The 25,886-nt window shown below is 34.2% G+C and overlaps 1 protein-coding gene across 22 annotated transcripts in view; it reads left to right on the top strand.

Moving 5' to 3' along the window:
- The window catches only part of ROBO2 (roundabout guidance receptor 2), a 798,986-nt gene that overhangs the window by 709,700 nt on the left and 63,400 nt on the right, over positions 1 to 25,886 (top strand). For all 22 annotated transcript variants that reach the window (XM_048214918.2, XM_044380689.3, XM_044380724.3 and 19 more), the window contains 5 exons: positions 657 to 823; positions 4,892 to 5,013; positions 12,637 to 12,868; positions 15,767 to 15,891; positions 18,251 to 18,422. In XM_048214918.2, the coding sequence (XP_048070875.2) occupies positions 657 to 823; positions 4,892 to 5,013; positions 12,637 to 12,868; positions 15,767 to 15,891; positions 18,251 to 18,422 (818 nt within the window). The remainder of the gene's footprint in view (positions 1 to 656; positions 824 to 4,891; positions 5,014 to 12,636; positions 12,869 to 15,766; positions 15,892 to 18,250; positions 18,423 to 25,886) is intronic.

Here is a 25,886-nt window from a genome sequence, read left to right as displayed (position 1 = left end):
GGGCATCCCATCTCTAGTTGCTGTTAAGGGGTTTCCACATCTAGATTCAGAGGTACTTCACCATTTGGAGATGAGAAATCACATATTATGTAATGTACAGTTTTATTAAAAATGTGACCAAAGGAAAATATTCCTTACATGCTTCCTTTCTTCTTTTACAGATATGTAGTTTTAGAAGGCTCTATTATAATATTGCATGTGGAATTGATGCAAAAGAAAACACACCTTGTAACAGGAAAATGTATTGGCATAATTTACTCTGTAGTCCATTTATTCTTTCTACAGGTTAATTCTTTTCAAGGTATATATATACATTTACGAGGACCATATTTATTGTATAAACTTGATGTTGTGATCTTGGCCTCTGTTCCTTTTACAGGTATTCATTTAGTGGGCTGCTGTGCATTAGCAACGGGCTGTCACATCTCCTGGGCTGAGTTTAATTTTGTTGTGCATGGCACTTCCGTTAGGTGGGCTCGGCTTTGTTGTTGAATAAACCGAAATCATCCAAATGTTTCATTTATTGGGCTTAACACTTCAAGTGTTGTGCGTGTGTGTGTTTAATTTTCAGCCATTAACTTTTGTCATTGATACCCAACTCCATTGCCGACACCTTTATGACTGTTCTTTAAGTGAAAGTTCCGTTCCTGTTTCAGCCAATCGGTGAGCAATAGCTGGCAGACGGTGGCAAACCACGTAAAGACCACACTCTACACAGTGAGAGGATTGCGGCCCAATACGATCTATTTATTCATGGTCAGAGCGATCAACCCCCAGGGTCTCAGTGACCCAAGCCCCATGTCAGATCCTGTGCGCACACAAGGTAATTTCAATAGCTGTGAACTTGACTGGTTCTGGAAGGAGGCATTCAGCAGATCTTTAAGAACAAAGGGGTTGCAGGAGCAAAGATAAATGTGTCTGCATCACTTGTTACAATGATTCATTAGACCTGATCCAGGGAAAGAAAAGGGAACTTGTTGTTCACCTTAGTGAATGTGTCCTCTGGGAGCTTCCAGGGTCTGTTTAGTAAAAAAATAAATAAATGAACAAAATAACTGGTTACATTTACAGAGTAAATCAACTAAGTTAGGTCTTTACTATATTTCAAAAGGAGGAAACTTGTCTCCTTCTTTGAAATTAATTATACAAATGCAAGAAGTGACCTTTAATGGATACAACACCCAGATAGGGATAATCAAAATTACTCCTGTTGTCCAAGAATTCTATTTTTATAGGGCAGTGGGTCTCCAGGTGGAGCTCCCACGGGACAGCGTCTGCATCACCAAGGACCATGTTAGAAATCAGACTCTCAGGCCCCAGCTCAGAAGCTCTGGGGGTGTGGCCCAGCAGTCTGAGTTAAGGTGCTCTCCAGGAGAGGCTTCTGCTCAAGTCTGACTAGCATACCTATGGTGTGTGTGTGTTTTGTTGTTGTTGTTGTTGTTGTTGTTGTTGTTGTATGTGTGTGTTTTAATCAAACCAGATGTTTAAAGGAGCAATTTGTTTCAGAAAGGAGTAAATCAAGCTTTCTTCCTGAGGTATACAATTCTTTTGACTAATTAAAAAAAAATTAAGAAACAAAACAAACGAGTAAAAAAGGGACGAGAGAGATCAAGAAACAGACTCTTCACTTAGAGAACAAACTGATGGTCACCAGAAGGGAGGAAGTGGGGGATGGGTGAAATCCGTGTTGGGGATTAAGGAGCGCACTTGCTTTGATAAGCACCGGCTGACGTATGGAACTGTGGAATCACTATATTGTACACTTGAAACTAGCATTACTGCTAGTTACCTAACTGCTAGTTACCTGCATGTTACCTAACTGGGATTTAAATAAAAGTTTAAACACCCAGAATATTACCATTTCAAAATTGAAGATTTTTCTTCTCATCTTTAGTAGCCTGCATCTTCAAATTAAGAAGTCACTGGAGTCGAGGGGTTAATACAAGATACTGCATTATAATTTCCCTTCCTACTAGTAGATGGAGGGAATTAATAAAATAGACATTGTGGCTTTATTATTTGTTACAACCGACTTCCCACAGAGTTCTTGAGAAAGGGTTAATTATTTCTTATTTGTAAAAGGCTTTGAACAAGATATAATTCAAAGTAGTATTTTTATGCAATGAAAAGCACCATACAGCCATAAAAATATTATTATAATTACAATGTAGTTCAGTGATAGTAACTAGTATGCTATTATAACAGAGAAGGGTGCCTTAAAGGAATCCAGTGAAATAGTCACCACGTGATTTTGGAACGTTGCTGACATGATGACAGTCAGGGGAGGAGGGAATGCCACTTTGCTATTGTTCTCCAAGCAGTAATGTGATTAATTTTCCACGGTGATAAAGGGCCTGTAGGTAAAGAACCTGTCTCCAGAGAAAGAAAAAGTACAACAAGGAATTTGAAGATCTGAAACTGGTTATATTTTACCTTGCTTGAATCTGGTCGCTTTTAGTGTGTCTGAATTTAATGAGTAAATTAAATTATGGGACTTGAAGATGTATATGGCTTTAACTCAAGAAATCAGAGGACCAAGATCATTTTTACCAGTGTAGACAGAAGCAGTCAGTGTTTGTGCATAGCTGTAATGGAAGACGGAAGATAAAGAGTGGGGAAGACTTTGGGTGTGATTATATCCGGCAGACCTCCTTGATCATTCAGTAACTCTGCCAGTCACTAAATCTTGACTCATAAAATAACTTCTCGGTGAAAAGGTCAAAAAAGATTAATGAAAAGTTGTTTGTGATCTGGCTTGTTCCAGCTGAGAGACTATATAGAGCAAAAGACTTATGTTCTCTTAACGGATATTTAATAGGAAAACTCATGTTTTGTGTCTGAATGTCAGGATCATTTTTTGACACCATACTTTCAGCAGCTTCGCATTCTGCAAAGCACTTCTTTTCAAAGAACACTTTGCTGTGTGAGGTCTTATTTGGAAAGATGTTAAGTATCATAGAATTTAGAAATCTTTTATTTTAGGAAGACACCAATCCTTGTAGCATCAACATCACAGTAGACCATAGGTGTGTCAAAAAAGGTTGATATTATTCACATAATATTAATAATATTTTTTTCTAGATCAAGTAAAATAGCTCTGCTATTTATGTTAAGGATGAAGAATGATAGAACTGGGGGGGGAAATCACCAAAGCATAGTTCCCAATTATTTATGTCCCAGTTTTTTCACTCATCTTTTTTATTGTTTACATTATACATTCTCCAAGTAACAACAGCAAATATATATCCTGAGTCATGAGATAAGTTTGTGCATTACTCAAATTGGTATATCTCAAATGGAAGAGATTTAAGGTATTTTAATCCTGCTGTCTTACTTAAAATCAAACTTGTAAATTGTTGATATAAATTCCAAATACTAAGTAAAAGCAACACTTTCATTATATACTGTAATGTAATGCCAAATTTATATTTTATGCATTCTCCCATGTCATGCTAAGGTCCTTGAGAATTTTATATTTTTTTCAATTTTTTTTTTTTGGTATAGTTGACACACGCTATTACATTCGTTTCAGGCATATAACACGGTGATTCAACTTCTCTATACACCACGCTATGCTCACCGCAAGTGCAGCTACCGTCTGTCCCCGTACTATGCTGTTATGATATCATTGACTATACTCCCTATGCTGTGGCTTATATCCCAGTGACTTATTCATTCCGTAACAGGATGCCTGTACCTCTCACTCCCCTTCACCCATTTTGCCCATTCCTCAACCCAACTTCTCTATTTATGTCCCAATTTGTTAGTGCATCCAATTTAAGTTATGGCTGAGATATGCACTTACAAATATTTTTGCCAGTGTTGCACTGTGGCCTGAGAAAATAGGAGAAAACAGGATTAAGAAAATCAATTATTTTAAATTAGACTTCCTTTCTTAAAAGATAGTTGGAGGGAAAAAAATCAACTTAATATTACAGTGTACCAGTTAAAGTAGTTTATTTGAGTTTGTGTGAAATTCAATATTTGATATCAATTTGATGAACTCGGAAGTCTATAAATTTCTCTTTTTTTTCCCCCTTAATGGGCACACAGAACATAAACCATTATATGGAACAACAGACTAGTATTATGTGAATGGTGAATACTGGGCCAGCTGAGCAATGTATGGGGCTGAGAGTATATCATTCTAAATATTGCAGTTCTTTCTCTTTCTCACTTCCCCCCAGTCGCTTCCAAAAAACAGCCTAATTAATTTTTTTTTTTTTTTTTTTTTTTTGGTCAGACACTGAAGTTCTGCTCAAAATTGCTTACTTTAGAGCATTTTATCAGTATCCTAAATTTTTCAGTCAATAGTATTTTTGTGAATTTGGGGGTCTTTTTCCCCTTCTTTCAAACCTCACTTTGTTTACCTTTAGTGACATAATTCACTTCCCAGTCTCCCTGATTATTTCTTCTCCATGCTTCCAGTCTGGAATAAGTCAAGGAGTAAGAACACACAATCTACCGATTGGGACAAGGGACTAAACAAATTCCTAAACAGCAGTTTTCAGATATAGCTCCATTAACTACTCGGGAAAGGCCTTCCATGTGCCAGCATCTATAGGAAACTGATGTTTCTAGAGAAGTCTTGTGGCACATACTTTATTCTTTAATAAGCAAATAATAGATCTTCGACAACAATGAAATCGAAGGGAGTGAGAGATTACAAACACTTTTATTAATATTATTTTAGTAAAGATAAATATCATCTCTCAAATGATGTCCTAGCATGGATGGTATGTATATAAATATGCTTTAATGTTTTTCGTCACAAAGGATTTTAGTTTTTTGCCCTGCCGTTATCTCTAATGACCTAATAGTAATGGCTTGTATAATATACATTGGAATTTTACTAGGAATTTTTAAATATTGGGAATGGTTATCTCTGTAGACATCAGCCCACCAGCACAAGGAGTGGACCATAGACAAGTACAGAAAGAACTAGGAGATGTCCTTGTCCGTCTTCATACTCCAGTTGTGCTGACTCCCACCACTGTTCAAGTCACGTGGACGGTAAGTTTTCAAAGGCAGTATTAATGGCAGTTTCTTTTATTCCTTTAAGAAAACAAACCATAAAAGGAAAAAGTAAATCCACAAACAAATAGTAATAGAAACCCTCACCATTTAAAATCAAGGTGTAATCAATGGCTAAAAAGAAAAATATTCCATAGAATAAAAGAGTAGAATAAAAATTGATTGATTGCAATAGAACTATGACATGTTTCATTTTCTTATTTTTTTAACAGCTCTATTGAGAGATAGTTAACATATCAGAGTTAGAATGTACAACTCCGTTTTTGGTATATTTACAGAATTGCACAATCATCATCAGAATCTGATTTTAGAACATTTCATCACCTGAAAATATAACCCTGTGTTCGTTAGCAGTGTTCCTCCTTCAGTCCCCCTACTTTAGCCCTTTGCACCCACTAATCCACTTTCTGTTGAAGTAGATTTGTCTATTCTTTTGTCTGTTCTTTTGCTATGAATGAAATCATGCAATAGGTGGTCTTTTGTGTTTGGCTTCTCTCACTCCGTATAATGTTTCTGAGGTCCAACCATGTAGTAGTATCTATCAGTACTTTGTTGCTTTCTATTACTGAATTGCATTCGATCATACAGATATATGATGTCCTCTGGTTTTTCATCAGCTGATGCACTTTTCAGTTGTTTTCATTTGTGGCTAACATGAATGAGGGGGCCATGAACATTTGAGAACAACTTGACATATGTGCTCATTTTTCCTGGTATCTACCTAGGATTTGCTGAGTAAAATTATAACTCTCAAACATTTGGATAAACTGCCAAAATGTTTTCCCAAATGGTTCTACCATTTTGTTTCCGCCAGCAATATTTGAAACTTCCAGTTTCTTCCACACCCTTGCCAGATTCTCTCACATCCTCCTCAACACTTGTTATCCTCTGTCTTTTTGACTCTAACCATTCTAGTGGGCGCAGAGTGGTATATCCTTGTGGTTTTGATTTGCATTTCTTTAATGACTAATGATATTTTCCACTGTTTCCTGTGCTTGAGCATTTGTATGTCTTCTTTAGAGAAATGTTTATTCAAATTCTTTGCTCATTTTAAGTTGGGTTTGTTTGTCCTTATTATAGACTTACGGGTTTTTTTTATATATTGTGGATACAAACTCCTTATCAGATATATGATTTGTAAATATTTTCATTCACTCTGTGGGTTAGTTTTTACTTTCTTAATGGTATCACTTGAAGCACAAACAAATTAAATTTGACAAGGTTTTCTTCTGCATTTAAATAAATCATCTGTACATTCCTTTAGCTGTATCTCATGTAATAGCACCAAAACATGAATATAATTTTAATAATTTGAGTTATATAGTAAAAAACTAATGGATTTTAAGAAATACATTTATATTTTAATATATGCTGAGACTATTCAATTCCACGCATTATTAAATGTCAACCTGCCCACTGTTATATCAAAATGCAAAATGTTTTGATCACTTGATAGCCACTGCAGTGGAAACAACAAATAGCATAGAAATAGCCACATTAGAGGATACTAACACTTGTGTCTATGTGTGTGCCTATGTTTTGAGAAGAGCCGGGTAATGTTCTTCCACATGTGTAGTATAGCTAGTGCCAACTTCTCATTTATATCTAAAATTTGTCTATTATAACCTCTAAAAATCCTTTGTTAAGCCCTCTTTTTATGTGATAGATCTTGTACATTGTATAAGTAATGGATATTTGAGTTAGGGATACCTAGGAAATCTTTTACTTTAACTATAATATTAATGGGAAAATATTTATAATTATGTCCCTATTGCTGTTATTGTTGTTTTGTTATAGTAGAAGAATGACTAAGTAAGAAATTGGATTCTCACCTTCTGCTTTTAGAGGCCGAGTTTCTTTTTTTTTTTTTTTTAAGATTTTATTTATTTATTTGTCAAAGAGAGAGAGAGCACAAGCAGGGTGGCAGGCAGAGGGAGAAGAAGGCTCCCTGCTGAGCAAAGAGCCTGATGTGGGACTCAATCCCAGAACCCTGGGATCATGACCTGAGCCGAAGGCAGACGCTTAAGTGACTGAGCCACCCAGGTGTCCCTAACGTCCAAGTTTCTTTTGGGAAATTACCATTTATCAACTCCATCAACAAAGGAAGTTGAGAAAGGAAAACTGGTTACTTTTCACCAGTTCTTAATTAATTATATATTTTTTTCTTAAGATTTTATTTATTTATTTGACAGAAACAGCAAGAGAGGGAACACAAGCAAGGGGAGTATGAGAGGGAGAAGCAGGCTTCCCACCGAGCAGCTAGCCTGATGCGGGGCTCGATCCCAGGACCCTGGGATCATGACTGAGCCGAAGGCAGATGCTTAACGGCTGAGCCACCCAGGGGCCCCTAATTAATTATATTTGAAGTGTAAAATGCAATGAAAGAGAATTATCCCAATGTCCTTTCAATAATAAATTCATTGAACAAATCCAGTTCAACAAGCATTTTCATGGACCAGTTTTGTTCTAATTGTAGAGAACTATATAAAGAGACACAAATCTATTTGAGAGACACATGGAAATTCTCAACGACAGTACACGGGGATAAGAATTGTAACAGATATATATGTACCCTATAGAGAGAGGTTTTAGTCAAAGAAGTGATTAACTTTATCCTCGGGTACCAGAAAAGGCATCACCACTCATTTTTATCTATATGTGGAAATGTAAAGGCATTATCATATTAGAATAGGAAAACCTAAAATAATGTTTAAGGCTGTTTAGTTCTATAATTTTATAAAAGGAAGCCAATGTATTCAGGTTGAATGATGTTTCTAATATCCCACACCTACTTTAGAGGTAAAGATAGGATTAGAACTTATTTCCTTTAAATCTGTGTTTTGTGCTTTTTACTTAAACTTAGACAAATATTTATTTGAAAGGAGTATATTTTAAGGGTGATTTGGCATAGGGTCCTGGATGGGGCATTTTGTTACTTCTTAAACCAGACCATGTGATCAAAATTTTGACCTAGGAGTACAAAATTGGATAATACTTCAACATAAATAAGACTAAGTTTATAATATTTTAAGAGTAATTATTTAAAATTACATTGTTTCTGATTCCATTTTTAATGTTGTTTTGCTTAGCTTTATTCTGTTTTCTCTATATAATGATTTCTATTCTTCTGTTCCCATGGAGGGCACATAATAACCTCATCATTTTTCCCTTGGCACAGCAGGGGTATTATCTGCCTTGCCTCTTCTATCTCTCTGTAACTTTGACCAAATATAAAACTAGCAAATCCATGGAAATAATTGTATTTTTCATAGCAGATTTTTCCTCACTCTCAATTGAATTCCTCACTTCTCTGCTCTGTTGGGAGTTTTGAAGGGGCCTTTTAAGCTGCTTCTAAATGTGGAAATTATTTGGGTAAGAATCAAAGTCATTATGTTTATGAAGTTAATCACTTAAAAAGTCACTGAGTTTAAAAGAATAAATCAAATTAGATCAAAATTGCAGGTTTGTAGTCTGGGAGTTCTTCCAGGAGAGGAACCTTGTCATATTCATCTCTGTATCCCACGAAGCTTGTCATTAACTAGTTTGCATATCTCTCTCTCTCATGAGCTTGAGTTCTGTGAGTCTGGAGTCCATGTTTTTCATTTTTGTTTTTTCTGAGCAGAGCATCTATTATAAAATACCCTTTCAATAACAGTTTTGAATGATCAATATTTTTATACATTTTTATTTTTGTTTTTAAAAAGAAAGTGTTCAATTATATCAAGGGTGTTGTTCCCCATGAGTTTGTAGTTACACCTGAAATTAAGAATGTGTTTGAGAGGTCAATTTAGTGAAATAAAATTGGACTGGGGCTGTGGTCAATTGCTGAAGAAATTATAACCAAACGCTTTATTTCCATGCCATATTTTCAACTTGCTAAACGTGTGTGTTCTTTAAAGTATTACATTGTCAGTATTTGAGTTACAGATGTGTTATTGGAGGAGAGAAATATATTCCCCAGCCTATGTAGTTGGACTTGGGGCCAGCTAAGGTGGTTTACCAAGGCTAATCTTGAAGTAACAAAAGTTAGCCGCGGCCGCTTTCTAAAAGTGACTGCTCTCATAACAACGGTGGCCAAACATGATAAGGAATGACTGTTTCACAAAGAAAATAGCAATAAATCTCTTATTTTTTTAAAAAAGCAGTTATTCTAAAAAATAAAAAATAGAACAATGGTTATTCTAGTGGGGGGGATTGTTTTTGTTCAAGGACAAGAAGAATCACAGATCCTTTGCCCCTTAAACATCACAGCTGTTGAAATTGAAAGCATGCATTGACAAACTAGAATTTCAGAACCCAGCTTCATCCAGATCAGTCCTTAGCAGGCTAAGCCCAACAGATAAAATTCACTTTGAGTTTTCAGTTTAAATGGATTTTTTTTTTTTTTAAATAGAAAAGACGGTGGTGAGCACTTGCACATTTTAGTGGAATGTGGTTTTAATGGAACGGTAGTGCATGTTCTAATGCACTAACCTCAGGTCACATACGGACCCCTTTTTAAAGTCCATCCCTTACCTAACAATGATGCTTTATCATTGTGCATCCCTGAAACTTGCAAAGTTCTTTAATTTATAATCGTCGCTTAATTGTATCCAGGCCCTTGTAATATGAATATTATTGAGTGAATTGAGAAAACGGAGACTCAGAAAATTTAAAAGGCTGAGCTGTAACTCAGTTGGGACCTTATGACTGGACGATGGAAACTTGCTTCATCATTTCACTTTTTTCCTTAAGACAACGGTTTTTTATTCATATTTCAGATAATACGAAATTTTAAAAAAAATTCTACAAACCCATGGATTTGTGGCCAGACTCTGATTATAATCGACACTAAAGAAAATCCTACTTCTTATAAACAGAGTGTTAATAAAACTAGTAACAAGCATATGGTTTAACTTGAAAATGACCACCTGTCAAAATGTGCTCTACAAATCAGTGGTGTAGAACACATATCCAATAAAAATCCCACCTATTTTTTTTAAAGGTAATGTTCAGCATTTTCATTTTTGCTTCCACCTGTAACAACAAATTTTCTTCTGAAAAAGAATGTACTGCAACGGCACAAAATCAAGTTAAACTATTTAGTTATTAAGTAGGCCATTAGAATATACTGGTTGAAAGCAGTGTACAATGAAGTGAGCAAGGCAATGTTGTGTAGTAAACATTAGCTTCACAAAGTCCCTAAAACAATTAATGAAAACCAAACATGGATAAAACCAATTTACCCTGATTTACAGACTCTCTTCATCTGGAAACAGCTGCTTAATGTTCTTCTTAAAAACACAGCTTGCTTCTTTCAGTATTAACAAGCTATTATTGTGAGTTATGTCTTTCTTTCAGTATATAAATTCACTTAAAGCGAATGCAGCGAAGTTTATAAAATGCCAGCTTAATGTTGTTTTAACATATGCTGCAAGGAATTTTTGAACATTGACAGTTTTGATTAAAGGCATCTCTCTTTGGCTCTCATAAATTTAACTTTTTGCTTTTGAGTCGCCTTGCTTTGTAATTGTCAGAAGAACTGCTTCTCAAAAACTACATGTGTTGGTACAAACACAAGCTGGTAGCATGGATGACGATTCAGAGATCATGAGCTTTGGCATCAGAGCTGGGCCAACCTTCTCTTGACAGAACCTCATACAAGTGTAGCACTAATTCCAGCCAATCTTTGAGGGTAAGAATGCTGTCAGGTGGATGAAGGAATTCTTAGTTGTTAAGACTCGTCTGCGTATAGAAACACATATGCTCAGGCCCACCGGCTCCATGGACTCTCTCGCTTGGACATTCTAAATATAGAAAAATGTCCCTTCATGCCACTGTCTTTTGATTGAGTTCCTGGGTTTTTTGTTTTTTTAATTTTCTGCGCCCACTTAAAATAACTTTTAGATGCTGCAACTGTAGAATAAGGGTTAGAAGTTAACACGTGGCACTGGGGCACCTGGGTGGCTCAGTTGGACGAGTGTCTAGCTCTGGATCTCCACTCCAGTCTTGATCTCAGGGCCATGGGATCAAGCCCTGCATCGGTCTCCGTGCTCAGTGCAGAGTCTGCTTGGAGTTTCTCTCTTCCTCTTCCTCTGGTCCTGCCCCCACTCATGTATGCATGCTCGCTCTCCCACTCTCTAAAATAAGTAAATAAATCTTAAAAAAAAAAAGAAGCTAATACATGAGACAATACCTTTTATTCACAATGTGCTAACAGTTGGATAGAGAAATTTTTAAGAAGTTGAAATAACGATTTTCATCATCATCTCCTTCTCTGTTTCTTCTCTCCTCAACCTTCCCAAAATGAGGTTTTGCCATCTCTTCTCCATTAAATTTTACACTGTATTTGACAGTGAAATTTGTCAAGTTAAAGGCTTCTTAGAATCTGGCTATTAAGCTACAATATATGGAAAATTAATTGAAGAAGTTTCCGTGATAGTTACTTTTTTAAGTCCACCAATTCTAGAAAAATGGCAAGATATTACAAAATTATTAAAAGTTAAAAATCCTTTTCTCCCTGAAAATGAAACAATGGTGAAACTCTAATAGAGATTGTTCAATAAATGTATAAGGACATGTTTTATTTTTAGCTTGCATTTTTTATATATTCAGTTTTCATGTAATCATTATGAATGAACAAAATAACATTTTAACATTTTTATTTGATATGAGTCTTCAGATTCAAAAATCTGATTTTCATTAAAACAGCTGCTTATCCTCCGTACCTTTAAATGAGTGAAAGAATCAAGAAAATTGTGAAATTGTGCCAATAGTGGGACTCTTGAAGGAGCCAGAAACTGATAATGTCTTTCATTTAATATTTGCTAGTGGGTATAAGCTTTTCAAATGCCTTTAAAATAGATGCTCTAACTTCACAGCTCCTCATCTTCTCACACACTTCCTTCAGGCGTGGGAATTTTATATGGGCTGTTTCTACACTTCTTCCTCTGGAATAAATGATCCTACTCTCCTTGCAAATCTCAGCACTTGTTCTTTTTTGGGGAAATGCTTTCTCCCCTTCCTGATTCTGTCGACTTCCTCTCCCCTCCAGGCTTTCTTAGCTCCTCGTCCATCTCATTCATAACATTTGTTTATGGATATTAGTTAGGAATGTTACTTGACCAGTAACTTGATTAGTAGGAACTCAAAAATTGATTGGAGTGAGTGAAGGTATTAATGAATGGACAAAAGAGAAGAATGGAAATTCCCGAGCAATAACACATTACATATCCAACCATAAAAATAGGAACTGTTGAATATAGGAAAAGGGTGATGAGAAATGAAGTTAGACAAATTGGCAGGTCTAGGCCTGTCAGGCCTTTGTGCTATTTTAAGGAATTTGAATTAATTAAGTAAGCATCCTAGATACTATGGAGTATTTTAAGCAAGAGAGAGAGTTGTCCTGCTCTTCATTTTGGAAATCATAACTTAGGGGCAATGTGAACTCAGAATTGGACTTGGATATTAGAAGCAGGGAGATGAATTACAAAGCAATGGCATCACACAAGTGATAGTTGATGAAGACTGAAACAGGGACAAGAGAAATGAGGATGGACGGTTTCATTGTCATGTCTAAAACATTTCCATTTAGTTTCAAAAGCTTTTTGCTGTGTTTTTCAGGTTGATCGCCAACCTCAGTTTATTCAAGGCTACCGAGTGATGTATCGTCAGACTTCAGGCCTGCAGGTGACATCAACATGGCAGAATTTAGATGCCAAAGTTCCAACGGAGCGAAGTGCTGTCTTAGTCAACCTGAAAAAGGGGGTGACTTATGAAATTAAAGTTCGACCATATTTTAATGAGTTCCAAGGAATGGACAGTGAATCTAAAATAGTTCGTACTACTGAAGAAGGTCAGTATTCAGATTTCTAACAAAAGCCAAACTTAAACCATAATGAAGACAATTTCTTTTTTTTATTTTATTTTATTTTTTTTTTAATCAGAGAGAGAAGAGAGAGTGTGCACAAACAGGGGGAGTGGCAGGCAGAGGGAGAAGCAGATTCCCCGCTGAGCAAGGAGCCTGATGCAGGACTCAATCCCAGGACCCTAGGCTCATGACCCAAGCCGAAGGCAGCCGCTTAACCAGCTGAGCCACCCAGGCATCCCAAGACAATTTCTGTTGAAGTTCTAGCTTATCATCTACCTTAGAGGAATAACAAGAGAGAATATAAAAAGTGAATTCAGGAAGTGGCATTTTCTCATTTTATTCCAAGAATCTCATAGAATCTGAGAACTTTAAAAAAATGACATTCAAGTAATAGGATTTTTTTTCTTAAGTGAACATTTGTTCCAAATTTTACCAGTACACTGGAATTTGATTACAATATTTTCCCATTTTTTTTTCTTAACATGGATTGAGTTCTCTTGGCTTCATTAAATAGGGACAGGTTACTGGAAACTCAAGAATGCAGGCTGTTCATTGTCACTTTCCTGTTTTTGATGTAGTAAAGCATGACATTTTCTTTTATAAGCTTCCTTCCCTGTGGGCTCTGCCAGTCTGACTCATAATTTCTAATCAGAAGGCCACTTACACATTTGCAACAACATTCTTATTAGTGACATTTTCTCCCCCACCCCCATTTGGAAACTTTCTTGCACACAGATACTTTAAAGTCAATTTGTGATGGACATGAAATTAATGTAGATTTGAACCAGTCCCTGTACTAGTATCTCCTTCACTAAACTGAGGCTTATAATAAATGGTGTTATCAAAGTACAAAAAGTCAGATGCCAAGTGTAATAACCCCCCCTTTTCTGCTTTTCTACTAATTTTATTTACACAGCTCCTAGAAAAAAAGCCCTTTTTCGTAAATCAATATGAGGGCAATCTTAAGAAAATGTATATAGGTTGCTTATGCTACCATAGATGTCCGTATTTGACAAAAGAGCTTTTATGTTGCACATATCCTATAATCAGCATCACAGTGAAAATGTTCTGTCCACACTGGTTTACGCTGTGATACATGGGCACGAACAGGAAGTACGTATCATTAAAGACGTTAATCAACTTTTAGGATGTGTAAAGAAAAAAATTACTAAAAATTAATAATAATATCTTCATCCACCATTAAATTTTACTTTATGTTGAAAATGTGTGGTACTAATGAGTGCAGTGGGTGAATTTAATATAGAATGCTACATTTGAAGCACACTTCCAAAAATGAATTTCACCGAAGTTGGACTTTTCCTCTGGATTAGACTTCTCTCACCGTTTGGTTGCGTTCATTTACAGTTTATGTGGCCTTCTGAAGGTAACAAATGGAACTCAGCTGGGCTGTGTGTGGGAATGATGAGCAGAGATTTGGGTTCCTTTACACTGTAGAAGAAGCTGAGCACTGGAATAATTGACCTGTCAGAAAGCAGGCATGGTGTTCTCTCCAAGCCAGCAGCAGGGCAAATGAGAAACCAGTTTTCAAGTGCTATTTTTCAATACAGTCTACTTAATAACTACAAAACTGGTGAAGATGTGTTTAGATTTGTGTCATCGTGCCATATTTTGTAGCAATATTATCAGAGGAATAACACAGAGTAATATTGTGCTAACGTGTCTGTATATATCCTATATCTCAGTGCATGTATGGGCATACCTCAGTGACAAATTTATGAAACATGGGAGACTTACTTGATAGGCTTTTAAAATATCTTTTACCATTCAAGTGTACATATGTTCAAAGGGCTAAACTGTATAGAGCCATAAAAGCATTGATCCTTTTACATAAAAATCCTTTAGTACCACAAATTCTTTGAATTTTGTTTCAACTGGTATTTCATTTTGTTTTTCCTACTCAAAGATTTAAGGAGAATTGATAAATTTTCCTGTAAAATTAGTATTTTTCAGCTCTCAGAGAGACTGGAGAGCAGATGCTGCAGTCTAAAATCAGAAATTTTTTCTCACTCATCTTTTCTCAGTGTGATTATAATTAGTTATAGGAGAAACCATAAAGGATGGGAACTGTAGGAAATTAAAATCTATCCATTTCACACTCGACCCAACATGAACTGTTTTCATTTATGACTTCAGAGTTTCTTCCCCATCAATATAAAATAAGTTTTAAGTCTTAAATTATGTCAATGTATAAGTCAATTATTTTTCCCGATACAAAAAAAAGTATTTTTTTCTTGTGTTGGTGAAATTTATTGCTGTGTTTCTGTTTTTATTTATTAAACACAAAACAAAACAAAAAATAATATTATTAATGACACCACTCAGAGATAATGGTTGATGAAAATTTGGAATACATTCTCTCAGAATACTTTTGGTCGGAGTGTTTTTTCAGAAAGAGAGCCTGCCTGTTGGAGTCAAATGGATCAAAGTTCTAGAGCCAGACATACCTGGGTTCAAATTCTGTCTTGGTGTTTGACTTGGATAACTCGCTTACAGTTGTCTTCTTCCTTTTCTGTAAAGCTGAGATAAGAGTTGTTAGAGTTGTTTTTACTTCTTGAGGTTAGTGTGCTCATTAAATATGACACTTAGCTCAGTGCTGGGCATATAGAAAACACTCATTAGCATGTTAGCTGTTAAATTTATTATCGAGCACATATTAGCACAGCTGTTGTGTTTGCTTTAAATCCATCCATTATATTTCAAGGACATTTTTTTAGAAAACTGTCCCTGTTGAACACTACGTGCAAATCCGGAACGACTGGAAACCAGACCTCTTGCTTCTTGTCTTTATATTCGTGTTCTATAAGCAGTATTAATGCACATCGAGACCTACAGTTTGTGTTTATCCTAATTGCTTCCTTGCAGCCCCAAGTGCCCCTCCACAGTCTGTCACTGTGCTGACAGTTGGAAGCCACAATAGCACAAGTATCAGTGTTTCCTGGGATCCTCCTCCTCCAGATCATCAGAATGGAATCATCCAAGAATACAAGGTAGGGCCTGGGTGGAGAAGCGAGGCTCACGGAAAAGCTTCCCAGAGAAGTCTCAGGGCCACATGCATGAAGCTCATCTCCAGAAGCCCTCTTCTTGAGTCTGAGTGTAAAGTAATTTTTATATCCTTGTGTGACAGGTAAAGAAACAAATGCATAGGGGATTGGAACCTAACTCCAAGACACAGATAACAAAAACTCACTTGGACAAGTAAACCATAACAGTGATGTGTTTTTGTTGTGTGTGTGTGTGTGTGTGTGTGTGTGTGTGTGTGTGTGTTTTGTGGGGTTTTTTGGTTTTTTTTTTTTGTTTTTTTTTTTTTTTGGTTTTTGTAGAGCGTGGTTCCAGAACCTCAGAGATTCAGAGAGATCAGGTACAGAGTAGGTCATGAAGCCCTCATCCCAGAAATGTCCTGTATCATTGTTATTAAATTTCTGTGTGAGGGACCTTAGCAGGGGTATTTTGAAACTGTGGTCTCATGAAAAGATGCTTCCAAGGTTTAGAGAGTTGGGGTGGGGATAGGAGGGTGGGAAGCACCAACTCCCACTCTTAAGTTCTGCTTTGGTCAATTTATTGAGGTTTTGTAAAATATTTCACTTGAGAAAGGGGTGCCATTGAAAAAATAAATTATGGAAAAGCTTACTTACAAAAATAGTTCATTATCTCCTTTTTCAAATGATAATCTTGCTGCTGTTTAGAAACTATAGATCCATTGCTTCCTTGCCATCCTCTGATGTTTAAGAGACAGAAGATGTCTCACTTTGGGAAATAAGATAAGATTCTGATTAGCTGTGATGTGATTAGACCACATATGATAGTAAAACCCCTCATTAAATCTTATATAAATTCAAAACTATGATTTTGCTATTAGTAAATGTATGTGGAATTCTAACAACATGCTAGGTAGATCTATTAGAATAGAAAATAGACAGCCCATCTCACCCTAAAAGTTTAGAGTTGGTATGTAAAATGAAACCGAATAATTGCACTGAAAGCATTGCAGATTGAATTATGTTATGTCTAAGAAAAAATAAAATTAGAATTTTTTATATTAATGAATAACTTACTGAAACAATGTGCATGAGCACTTACTCTAAAATTATCCCCATCACTTCATAAAGAAACATGTGCAAGAAGTATAAGAATAAATGTTTTACAGTATCATAATTATATATAAATATTATATATGTATATGCATAAATTTTACAAGGATTAGGGCACATTGTTTTAATAGCAAAGAACAATCTATTCTGGTCTGTGTATTTTAATGAGGTTAGGATTTTACTTTGTATCATTTGGAACTAAATATCTTGAACTTCCATTTATTGCAATACCAATTTTGATTATAACATGGTAATTTTTGTCATAAGTTGTAAACTTTCACACTCATATGAGAGTGCCTTATTTTGGTAACAAAGTGTATATTTTGGTTAGGCCTAAATATTCCTACATTAGTAGCATAGATATCATTGTGTAAATAAAAGAAATCGTTCACAGGAATTACTTTAAATAAAAAGTTTCAGGAATTTACCTGTTTCAGAAACAAACCATATGTGTTCCCACTTATGTATCTCCATGTAGATTATGAAATACTGTAGATTATGAACGTAAATATGTGTACACAGTATGATTCTTTTTATAATGCATTTGACAGTAACAGATATCCAGGACAAAGTATGCCTTAAAGTGTGATTCTTACTTGCAGTAAAAGCCTGGGTTCTCTCACATCAGTCTTTAAAGGCTTTCCACCACTTTGTTCTCACGCATGTATGTCTGTGTGTGTACGTATGTTCTGATCAATATTAAGATTTATTATTGTCAATGTAAATATTGGCTTTAATTTCATCTCAGTCAATACTTATAAGTTAGGTCAATTAATCTTGTTAACTACTTCTGAGTAAGTTAATATTTTCTTAAATAAAATATAAATTACTTAGATGTGCACCTATATACCTTGGATATTACAACTAATAATCACCATATTTTAATAGATCATACACATAATAAATCTTGATAAATAAATTAAGCAGAGAAATTTATGTGTTTTAATCCATACCCAAATACTGTTTGCAACCAAGGACCACTTCCCAGAAGTGTTAAGGGAATCACTGCATTTTAAGCATTCAGTGTTGATCATAAGATAGAAAGGAACATGGTGTAGTTTTAGCTTCCTTGTTCTTCATTTAATACGCACATACACACACTCTATACACAGATCTAAATAAACTGTAAAAATTAGGCTTCAGAAAATGTCATTTACAAATACGAGAGAATACATTAGTCACTACTAAAAAAATTGTCATCAATTTAACAGGAAGGATAATTTTACATTCTCTTGTTATTCACTTTACATTTCTATAGATCTGGTGCCTGGGGAATGAAACACGATTCCATATCAACAAAACCGTGGATGCAGCCATTCGATCTGTAATCATTGGTGGATTGTTCCCAGGTATTCAATACCGGGTAGAGGTCGCAGCTAGCACGAGTGCAGGGGTTGGAGTAAAAAGTGAGCCACAGCCAATAATCATTGGTGAGTACTCTGTGTGGCCTGTGCTTCAGAGTTAAACTGGTAACAAGGTAGACGATATTTTTAATCTGAATCCTAACAGTGAATATGCAGCAACGAGTGATAGGGTGCACTCATATAGGCAAATAGGTTGACTGACCAGGGTTTCTTATAAAAATAATTAGCAATTTCTTGTGCTCTTAAGTTTCCTACAAACTTCTTCAAATTATAATCACTTAGTGTTTAAATGCTGAAAGTTGGTTTGAAAATAATTTTTAATCAATTTCATTAGCAATTTTGACGTCATTGAAATATAATAGGTACTCAGGCAGTTACTGGAGAAAGTGCACTATGTTTCAAATCTGTATGCTTCCTCTAAGAGAGAAAAATGTCAAAATCCAACCAGAAACAGGCCAAAAGAAACTGTAATCCAATTATATTATCCCAAAGAAGAAATCACTATTAAATCTACTATCATCATTACAGAAAATTGTTCCCTATTAGCATTGATTATGTTTGCCTGTTCTTGAAATATATGTAAATGGAATCACACAGAATATAATATTTTTGGATCTGGCTTCTTTCACAAAACTGTTTTGTTTTGATACATCTCAAAACATAGATGTATCATGCAATTCATATGTTTCGTTTCTGAGCAGTATTCAATTGTGTGACTTTATCATATTTTGTTTCTCTGCTTTTCTTTTGAGGGAATGAACATTCCTGTATAAGTCTTTTTGAGGACATATAGTTTTATTTCCTTTGGAGAAATACCTAGATGTGGAATTTCTGGGTAATAGGATTGATATAGTTTATAAGAAACTGTAAACACTTTTTCATATTATTGTATAAATTTATACTTTCACTAGCAAAGAATATGACTTGCAGTTTTTCTTCACCATCACCAACATTTGATGTTGCCAGTCCATAATTTTAGTCATTCCAAGGAGTATGAAAAAGCACCTCACTATTGTTTTCACTTCAATTTTCTTTGATGACTAGTGATGTTGAACAACATTACACATGTTTTATTGGCCAGTCACATATTTTCTTTTGTACAGTTTCCAAGTCTTTGCCTTTTTAAAACTGTGTTGTTTGTCTCTTGTTATGTGATAGGAGAACTGATATATTCTGGATACAAATTTTTGTCATATATTTCTAATTGCAAATATTTTCTCCTGGTCTATGGATTCCCTATTTCTTTAATTAATAGTGTCTTTTGATAGCAAATTTTTATATTTTAGTGAACTACAATGTACCACATTTTTCTTTCATGTTTAGTGCTTTCTAAGAAATTGTGTCTGATCTGTAGGTAGCAAACTTATTTTCTTAGATTTTCTTCTAGCAGCTTTATAATTTTAGCTCTTATGCTTATGTCTATAATTCATCTTAAAGGTATTGCATGTGTTTTGAGAGTTGAGGCTTATTTATTTTCCTAAGTATATCACCACATGTTTTATTAAACTTTTCCCTATTTGATTTTTATATTTATAAAATTTCCCTTTCCACTTGTTCTATATTATATATAAACTTAATTTTATATATTACCCTTTCATCTTACCTCACTTATTTATTTTAATAGTTGTGACATATTTTTTCAGGGTGTATTCAAACAATATTCTGTCTCCTTTCTTCTTATTTGTGTTAATATGGTAAAATCTATTGAGTCATTTCAAAGGTGAATAAATCTTGCCTTCTTGGGATAAATCCCACTTGGTCAAAATATATTATGTTTTCTACAAATTTACTGGATCTAATTTGCTAACATCTGGTAAAGAATTTTGCATCTATGTTCATAAGGCATATTGATCAATAGTTTTCTTCTAATCTCTTTATCAGGTTTTAGAATCAGGATGGCTAGCTTTATAAAAAGGGGTTGGGAAATATCCCATTCTCTGCTACAGTCTAAGAGTTTTTGTGGGCCTTTTATTATTTCTTCCTTAAATTCATTCTATAATCAGTTATAATGTCTGTGCCTAGAGTTTTCTTTGTGGATTCTGTTTACATTTATGAGTTTGCATTTATTTAGAATTGTTATTATTTCTGTTAGTTGTGTTAAATGGATTTTTGGTTTTGCCATCAGCAAATTTGTCTAATCTATCTAAGTTGTTGAATTTATTGTTATATGCTTATTTGCATTATCTCCTTATTTATAATCCCCTTTAATTGTAATGTTGCAGGATATGTAGTAATGTCATCTCTTTTATTCTTTTTTTAAAAGATTTTATTTATTTATTTATTTGAGAGAGCGAGAACACAAGCAGGAAGGAGGGGCAGAGGGAGAGGGAGAAACAGACTCCCACTGAACAGGGAGCCCGATGTGGGGCTTGATCCTAGGACCCTGAAATCATGACCTGAGCCGAAGGCAGATGCTTAACCAACGGAGCCACCCAGGCATCTCTTATCTCTTTTATTTTTATGCTGAGAATCTATGTTCTCTCTCTCTTTCTCTTTCTTCTCCCCCCCTTTTTTTTGCCCCCTTCAATTTCAATCAGTCTTGATAAGGATTTATCAATGTTTTTAACCTTTTCAAAGTATAAACTTTTGGCTTGTTTTATTTGTTTTCTAATTAATTTATGCTATTTTTCTCTACTTACTTTTTGTTGCTTCTTATGATAGAAGTTTGTATCAATGATTTAGACCTTTCTAATACAGATATTTAAAAGTTATACATTTCTTACTAAGCACATCTTTAGCTAAATCATACACATTTTGAGGTGTTATGTTTCCATTTATCACAATGTTGAAAATACTTTCACTTCACCTAAGGATTTCTTTTTCTTTGCAGAGGTTATTTGGCAGTGTATTATTACATTTCCAAATATTTTGGGATTTCACAAATAGCTTTTTCTTTCTGATTTGTAATTTAATTCCACTGTGGTTAGAAAATGTACATTGTATGAATTTAGCCTTTTAAATATGGAGAATTATTTCATGGCTCAACATTTGGTCTTAGGGAATGTTCCTTGTGCATTTGAAAAGTATGTACATTTTTTCTGTTCTGGAGTGGAATGTTCTATAAATGTCATGTCAAATTAGTTGGTAGCATCATTCAGCTCTTTACTGTTTTTCTGCCTGTTTATTCTTTCAATTAATAGGGAAGGAGTCTGGAAATTTATTGTAATTAAAGATTTTTGTATTTCTTCTTCCCATCTCTAAGTTTTTGTTTCATATATTTTGCTACTTGTTTTAAGTGAATACATCTTAGGATTGTTATACCTCATTAAGGAACTTATCCTTTATCATTATGGAATGCCCCACTTTATTACCTAGTATAAAATTCTTTGTCCTGAAATGTACTTTGTCTACTATTAGTATAGCTACATTATCTTATAAGTTTTTGCATTGTTTGTGTTTTGTTTCCATCCTTTTACCGAGAAATTGTACATTTCTATTATTTATATTGCATATTAAGTCTTTTTTAAATTCAACATGACAGTCTTTGCCTTTTAGTGGGAATGTTTAGACCATTTACTTCAATGTAATTAGTGATGCATTTGGGCTTAGAATTACCATCTTGCTTTTATATTCTATCTGAATTTGTTCCTATTTCCCTAATTTCTTTTGGATGATTATGTAATTTTCTGTAGTCTATTTTTATATCCACTATTGGATTCTTAGGTATAATTTTATTTTTAATAATGGTTACTCTAGGATTTGCCTATCAAGACCTTAAAAAATATAATTCCATTTTCATTCCTCTCAATATTTTTGCTATTGTTATAGTTTTACTCTTATACATGTAGTAAATACCAATATGCAAACTAAAGTATTATTATTATTTGCTTTGCTTTAAACCATTAGTTATCTTTACCTTTTAAGTAAATTAAAACTAAGAAAAAAATTTTATTTTACTCAAAATGTTATTCATTTTTTATCAGATATTCTGTTCTATAAATTCAATTTCCTCAGTCTCCCTGAGTTCCTCTATCTCTTTAACTCAGGAATTTTGTTTAGCCACGTTTGCATTCCCCTTCACTGCATCACATTTTAGTATTGTCTTTAGGTCAAAAGCTATGAAAATAGTATTTACTCCCTTGTTTATTTCCCCTTTCTCACGATCCTGCCCTTTTTTTTTTTTTTTTTTTTTTTTTTTTTTTTTTTTTTTTTTACATATTTTGCCTACTTTTCTACTTATTTATGGTGGGATTACATGTCCCATACCTGTTTTTTCTTTATGGGCAGAAATGGAAGTATCCAGTGAATTATTAATTTTATATAATACACTTTTCTGTTATAGAATTTCGATTTGTTTTCTTTTACATGTTCCGTTATTGTAATAGCTACTTTAAAGTCCTTTTTGCCTAATTTTAACATCTGTGTCATCTCATGGTCTATTTTTATTGATTACTTTTTCTCTTGACCTTTGGTTGTCTCTTCCTTGTTTTTTTCTCCTTCTTCTTTTTTTTTTTTTTTTGCTGTTGTTATTTTGCTTGTTTTTGCATGCTTAGTAGTTTTTTACTGTATACTGTACATTGCAGATGCATACCATAAAATTTTGTGATCTGCTAAAGAATGTTGGGTTTTATTCTAAAGGGAGTTATGTTACTAGCTGACAATCTTGATTTTGTGGGGGCTTGGATTTTACCTTTGTTAGTATGGGACTGTTGAAGTTTTGACCTTTTTCTCAGAGCAAAATCTCAGTTTGACATTTACTTCTAAGTCATGGCCCCTAAGAGGCTTCAGTGAAAAGCCTAATATGTTGATCTGGTTTCCCAACTTGATGAAATTCAAGGTTTAAACACAATATTCTCTACAGTGGACATCAGCTGAAAAGTCTATTCAGCCTTTTCAGCCTTCTGGCTTTTGATATTCACCAGACTCTTGGACTCTTCTTTCTGCATGCACGGTTAAGAGTTCATCTTATGATTGAGGAGGACTTCATACAAAGATTGGGAAATATCACTTTCATGTGGCTCTTTCACATGACTTCCCAATGAAATTTTCAGTCACTCTGTCATCTCAGAGCTGTATCCTCTGACACCTCATAGCAATACAATTGAGGTTTTCAGTTTGGGTTCTAGCTGCCTAGCACTGTATGGTTTGAAATCTTTAAGGGAAAAGAAAGCCTCATAAGCGCAGATTTCCCCAAGTGTATTTCCCTTCTTTCAAGAGACAAATACCTTCAGTTTTTCCTGCTTTTCTTTGCTTATTAGTATCTTTAATATGTTTTTAAATATTCTTCTTAGAGTTTGCATATTTTAAGAGTACTTACCCAGAGTTTGATACAATAGAATGTGGCAGTCCCATTACTATCTGTTTGTTTTTTGAAATGATGCACACAGAGTACACTTCCAATTTCTGGGAAATTATTACAAAATATTTATTGTATATGAAGAGACTTAACATTCAGTCATACTGTTGATTTTTTTTATGTTCTCCAAATTTTTGTTCTTTTATATATTGAAAGCATTAAAGAGAAAAAGTTATAGTATTAACTTTCCTTTAAATTGCCTTCCCTTTCTTAATTAGTCATACAGACTGAATTAATTTCTTAACCTGAGGGAACCTACAATCTTGCCCTTCTGAGATTTTCTAAAATAAATTGGAATAAGAGAGAAGTACAGGTACACCCAAAAGGATTTAACTGATACACACACACACACACACACACACACACACACACACACAATTCTATTTAGAAGTAAGCCATTAATTTTTCCCTTAAAAATGTTTATGAAACATATTTAAAGGGTATTGTTTTCCATGAGAACTCCTAGATAAATAAACAAAGCTTTGTGGGTTTTTAATTATTTTTTTTACTCTCTATAGCATATATGAAATGGAATATTTCTAATCCAGATTATCAAGGATCTATATTTTTCTTTCCTGTATTTTCTATTATTTTTATTAAGAAGTATAAATCTCAAGCAAGGTAAAGTTGTTTTCTTTTTTTTCTTTTTTTGTGTGACTGTGTGTATTGTTCACACTATTTGGGGGATTTATTGCACTTGGAAGCAAGTAAAGCATTACAAGAATACCATTTAACCAAGCTCATGCCATGTCAATTAAGAACTTAGCAACTGTACAGTAACTTAAAAAAAGAAAACTAATTTAGAGTATTTTCAATCAAATAGAAAGTTTTGCTTAAGTTTCTGGTATTTTAAAAAGACTGTCTTCAAATGTATAATTAGTACCTTTTTTTTTTTTAGTTTATTGTACGACTGTTTCCAAATTTTCTATGAAATAAAAAAATAATCAAATAAGTGATACATCTGTTTCCTATTCGGGTAGTTAGAATGTGCAATATTCAAGATGTGATCCAATAGAATTGTACCACTTGGTATAAATGCATGCTCACCCATGTGCACACACACGCACACACACACACACACACACACACACACACAAGCAAGCACAATTCAACACAGAAAAGGCTATTTATACTCAAGAGATCTATTTCTTTTTAATATCTAATGTTGTACTGAAGAAGCCTTTAATTGTTTCTTTAATTACTCCTGCACATCTACCTTAACATCTTGTCTGATAACCTTATCTACACAACTGTTATTCCTTAGTTGAAAAGTGATTTAGTGACAGCTAATCTCCTTTTTCTGTTTCAATTTGTGCTTTCTCTATTGTCTGTTCAGTACTAGAAACAGCACTCGAAGTGACTCAAGATCTACCTCATTTCCCCTTTGCTTTAATTAAATCATGTATTGGCATTTGATGTAATTTATGGCTGATAATTTTAGATTTGTCTTATGCCAGACTATGTGCTGTTTCACCTATTCCTTCTCAGTTTCATTTACATTCCAGAAAGTTCCATTAAGAGAATATTAATTAAAATATTATATAAATATAATAAATAGCCATACACAGGTTTAAAAGCATTATTGTTCTTTTGTCTGTATTTCCCACTGGTAAGATGACTTTACGTGAAAGTGTCCATAGTTCTTCTATATCATTGCACTTGCACACACAGAAATGCAACCACATGCATTTACATAAATAAGCATCAAAGAGTATGCCATATAACAAATTTACTTTGACTTATAATTTTCAGTAATCTTGCTTAATAATATAGCTATTGTTTCTTTAATCATTTGGCCATTTAACACTTACCTTATATAGTTGGTAATAATATGTGGAACAGCTGCAAACTTTCACAGTAATAGGTACAATCGAATCTGATGTGTCTAATTAATTTTTAGTCCAACAAATTAGTTTTGTTCTTCATTACTCTCCAATGGGAGGAAGACATTACATTTCATTATATTTTTTGTCTGCAAGAACAATGGAGCGTTACAGGTCACACACATCCCTTGTCTATGCTCTAATTAGCCCAACTGACAACATTGTTTCAAATATACCAGCAGCATAAGAAATAGTAATACACCTTTGCTAACATAAATATTACACTATATAAAATATCATATTTTATGGACCTTTTACACAAAGGAAGGACAAATTTTCTATTCTCTTTGTTCTATAATATGTTTGTTTTCTTTTTAGTAACTCTTAGCTATAAAAAATTAGCAGCTGTGT

The sequence above is a fragment of the Ursus arctos genome, unplaced genomic scaffold (genome assembly GCF_023065955.2).
Source record: "Ursus arctos isolate Adak ecotype North America unplaced genomic scaffold, UrsArc2.0 scaffold_4, whole genome shotgun sequence".
Taxonomy (NCBI): Eukaryota; Metazoa; Chordata; class Mammalia; order Carnivora; family Ursidae; genus Ursus; species Ursus arctos.
This window is presented reverse-complemented; position numbering and strand designations above follow the sequence as displayed.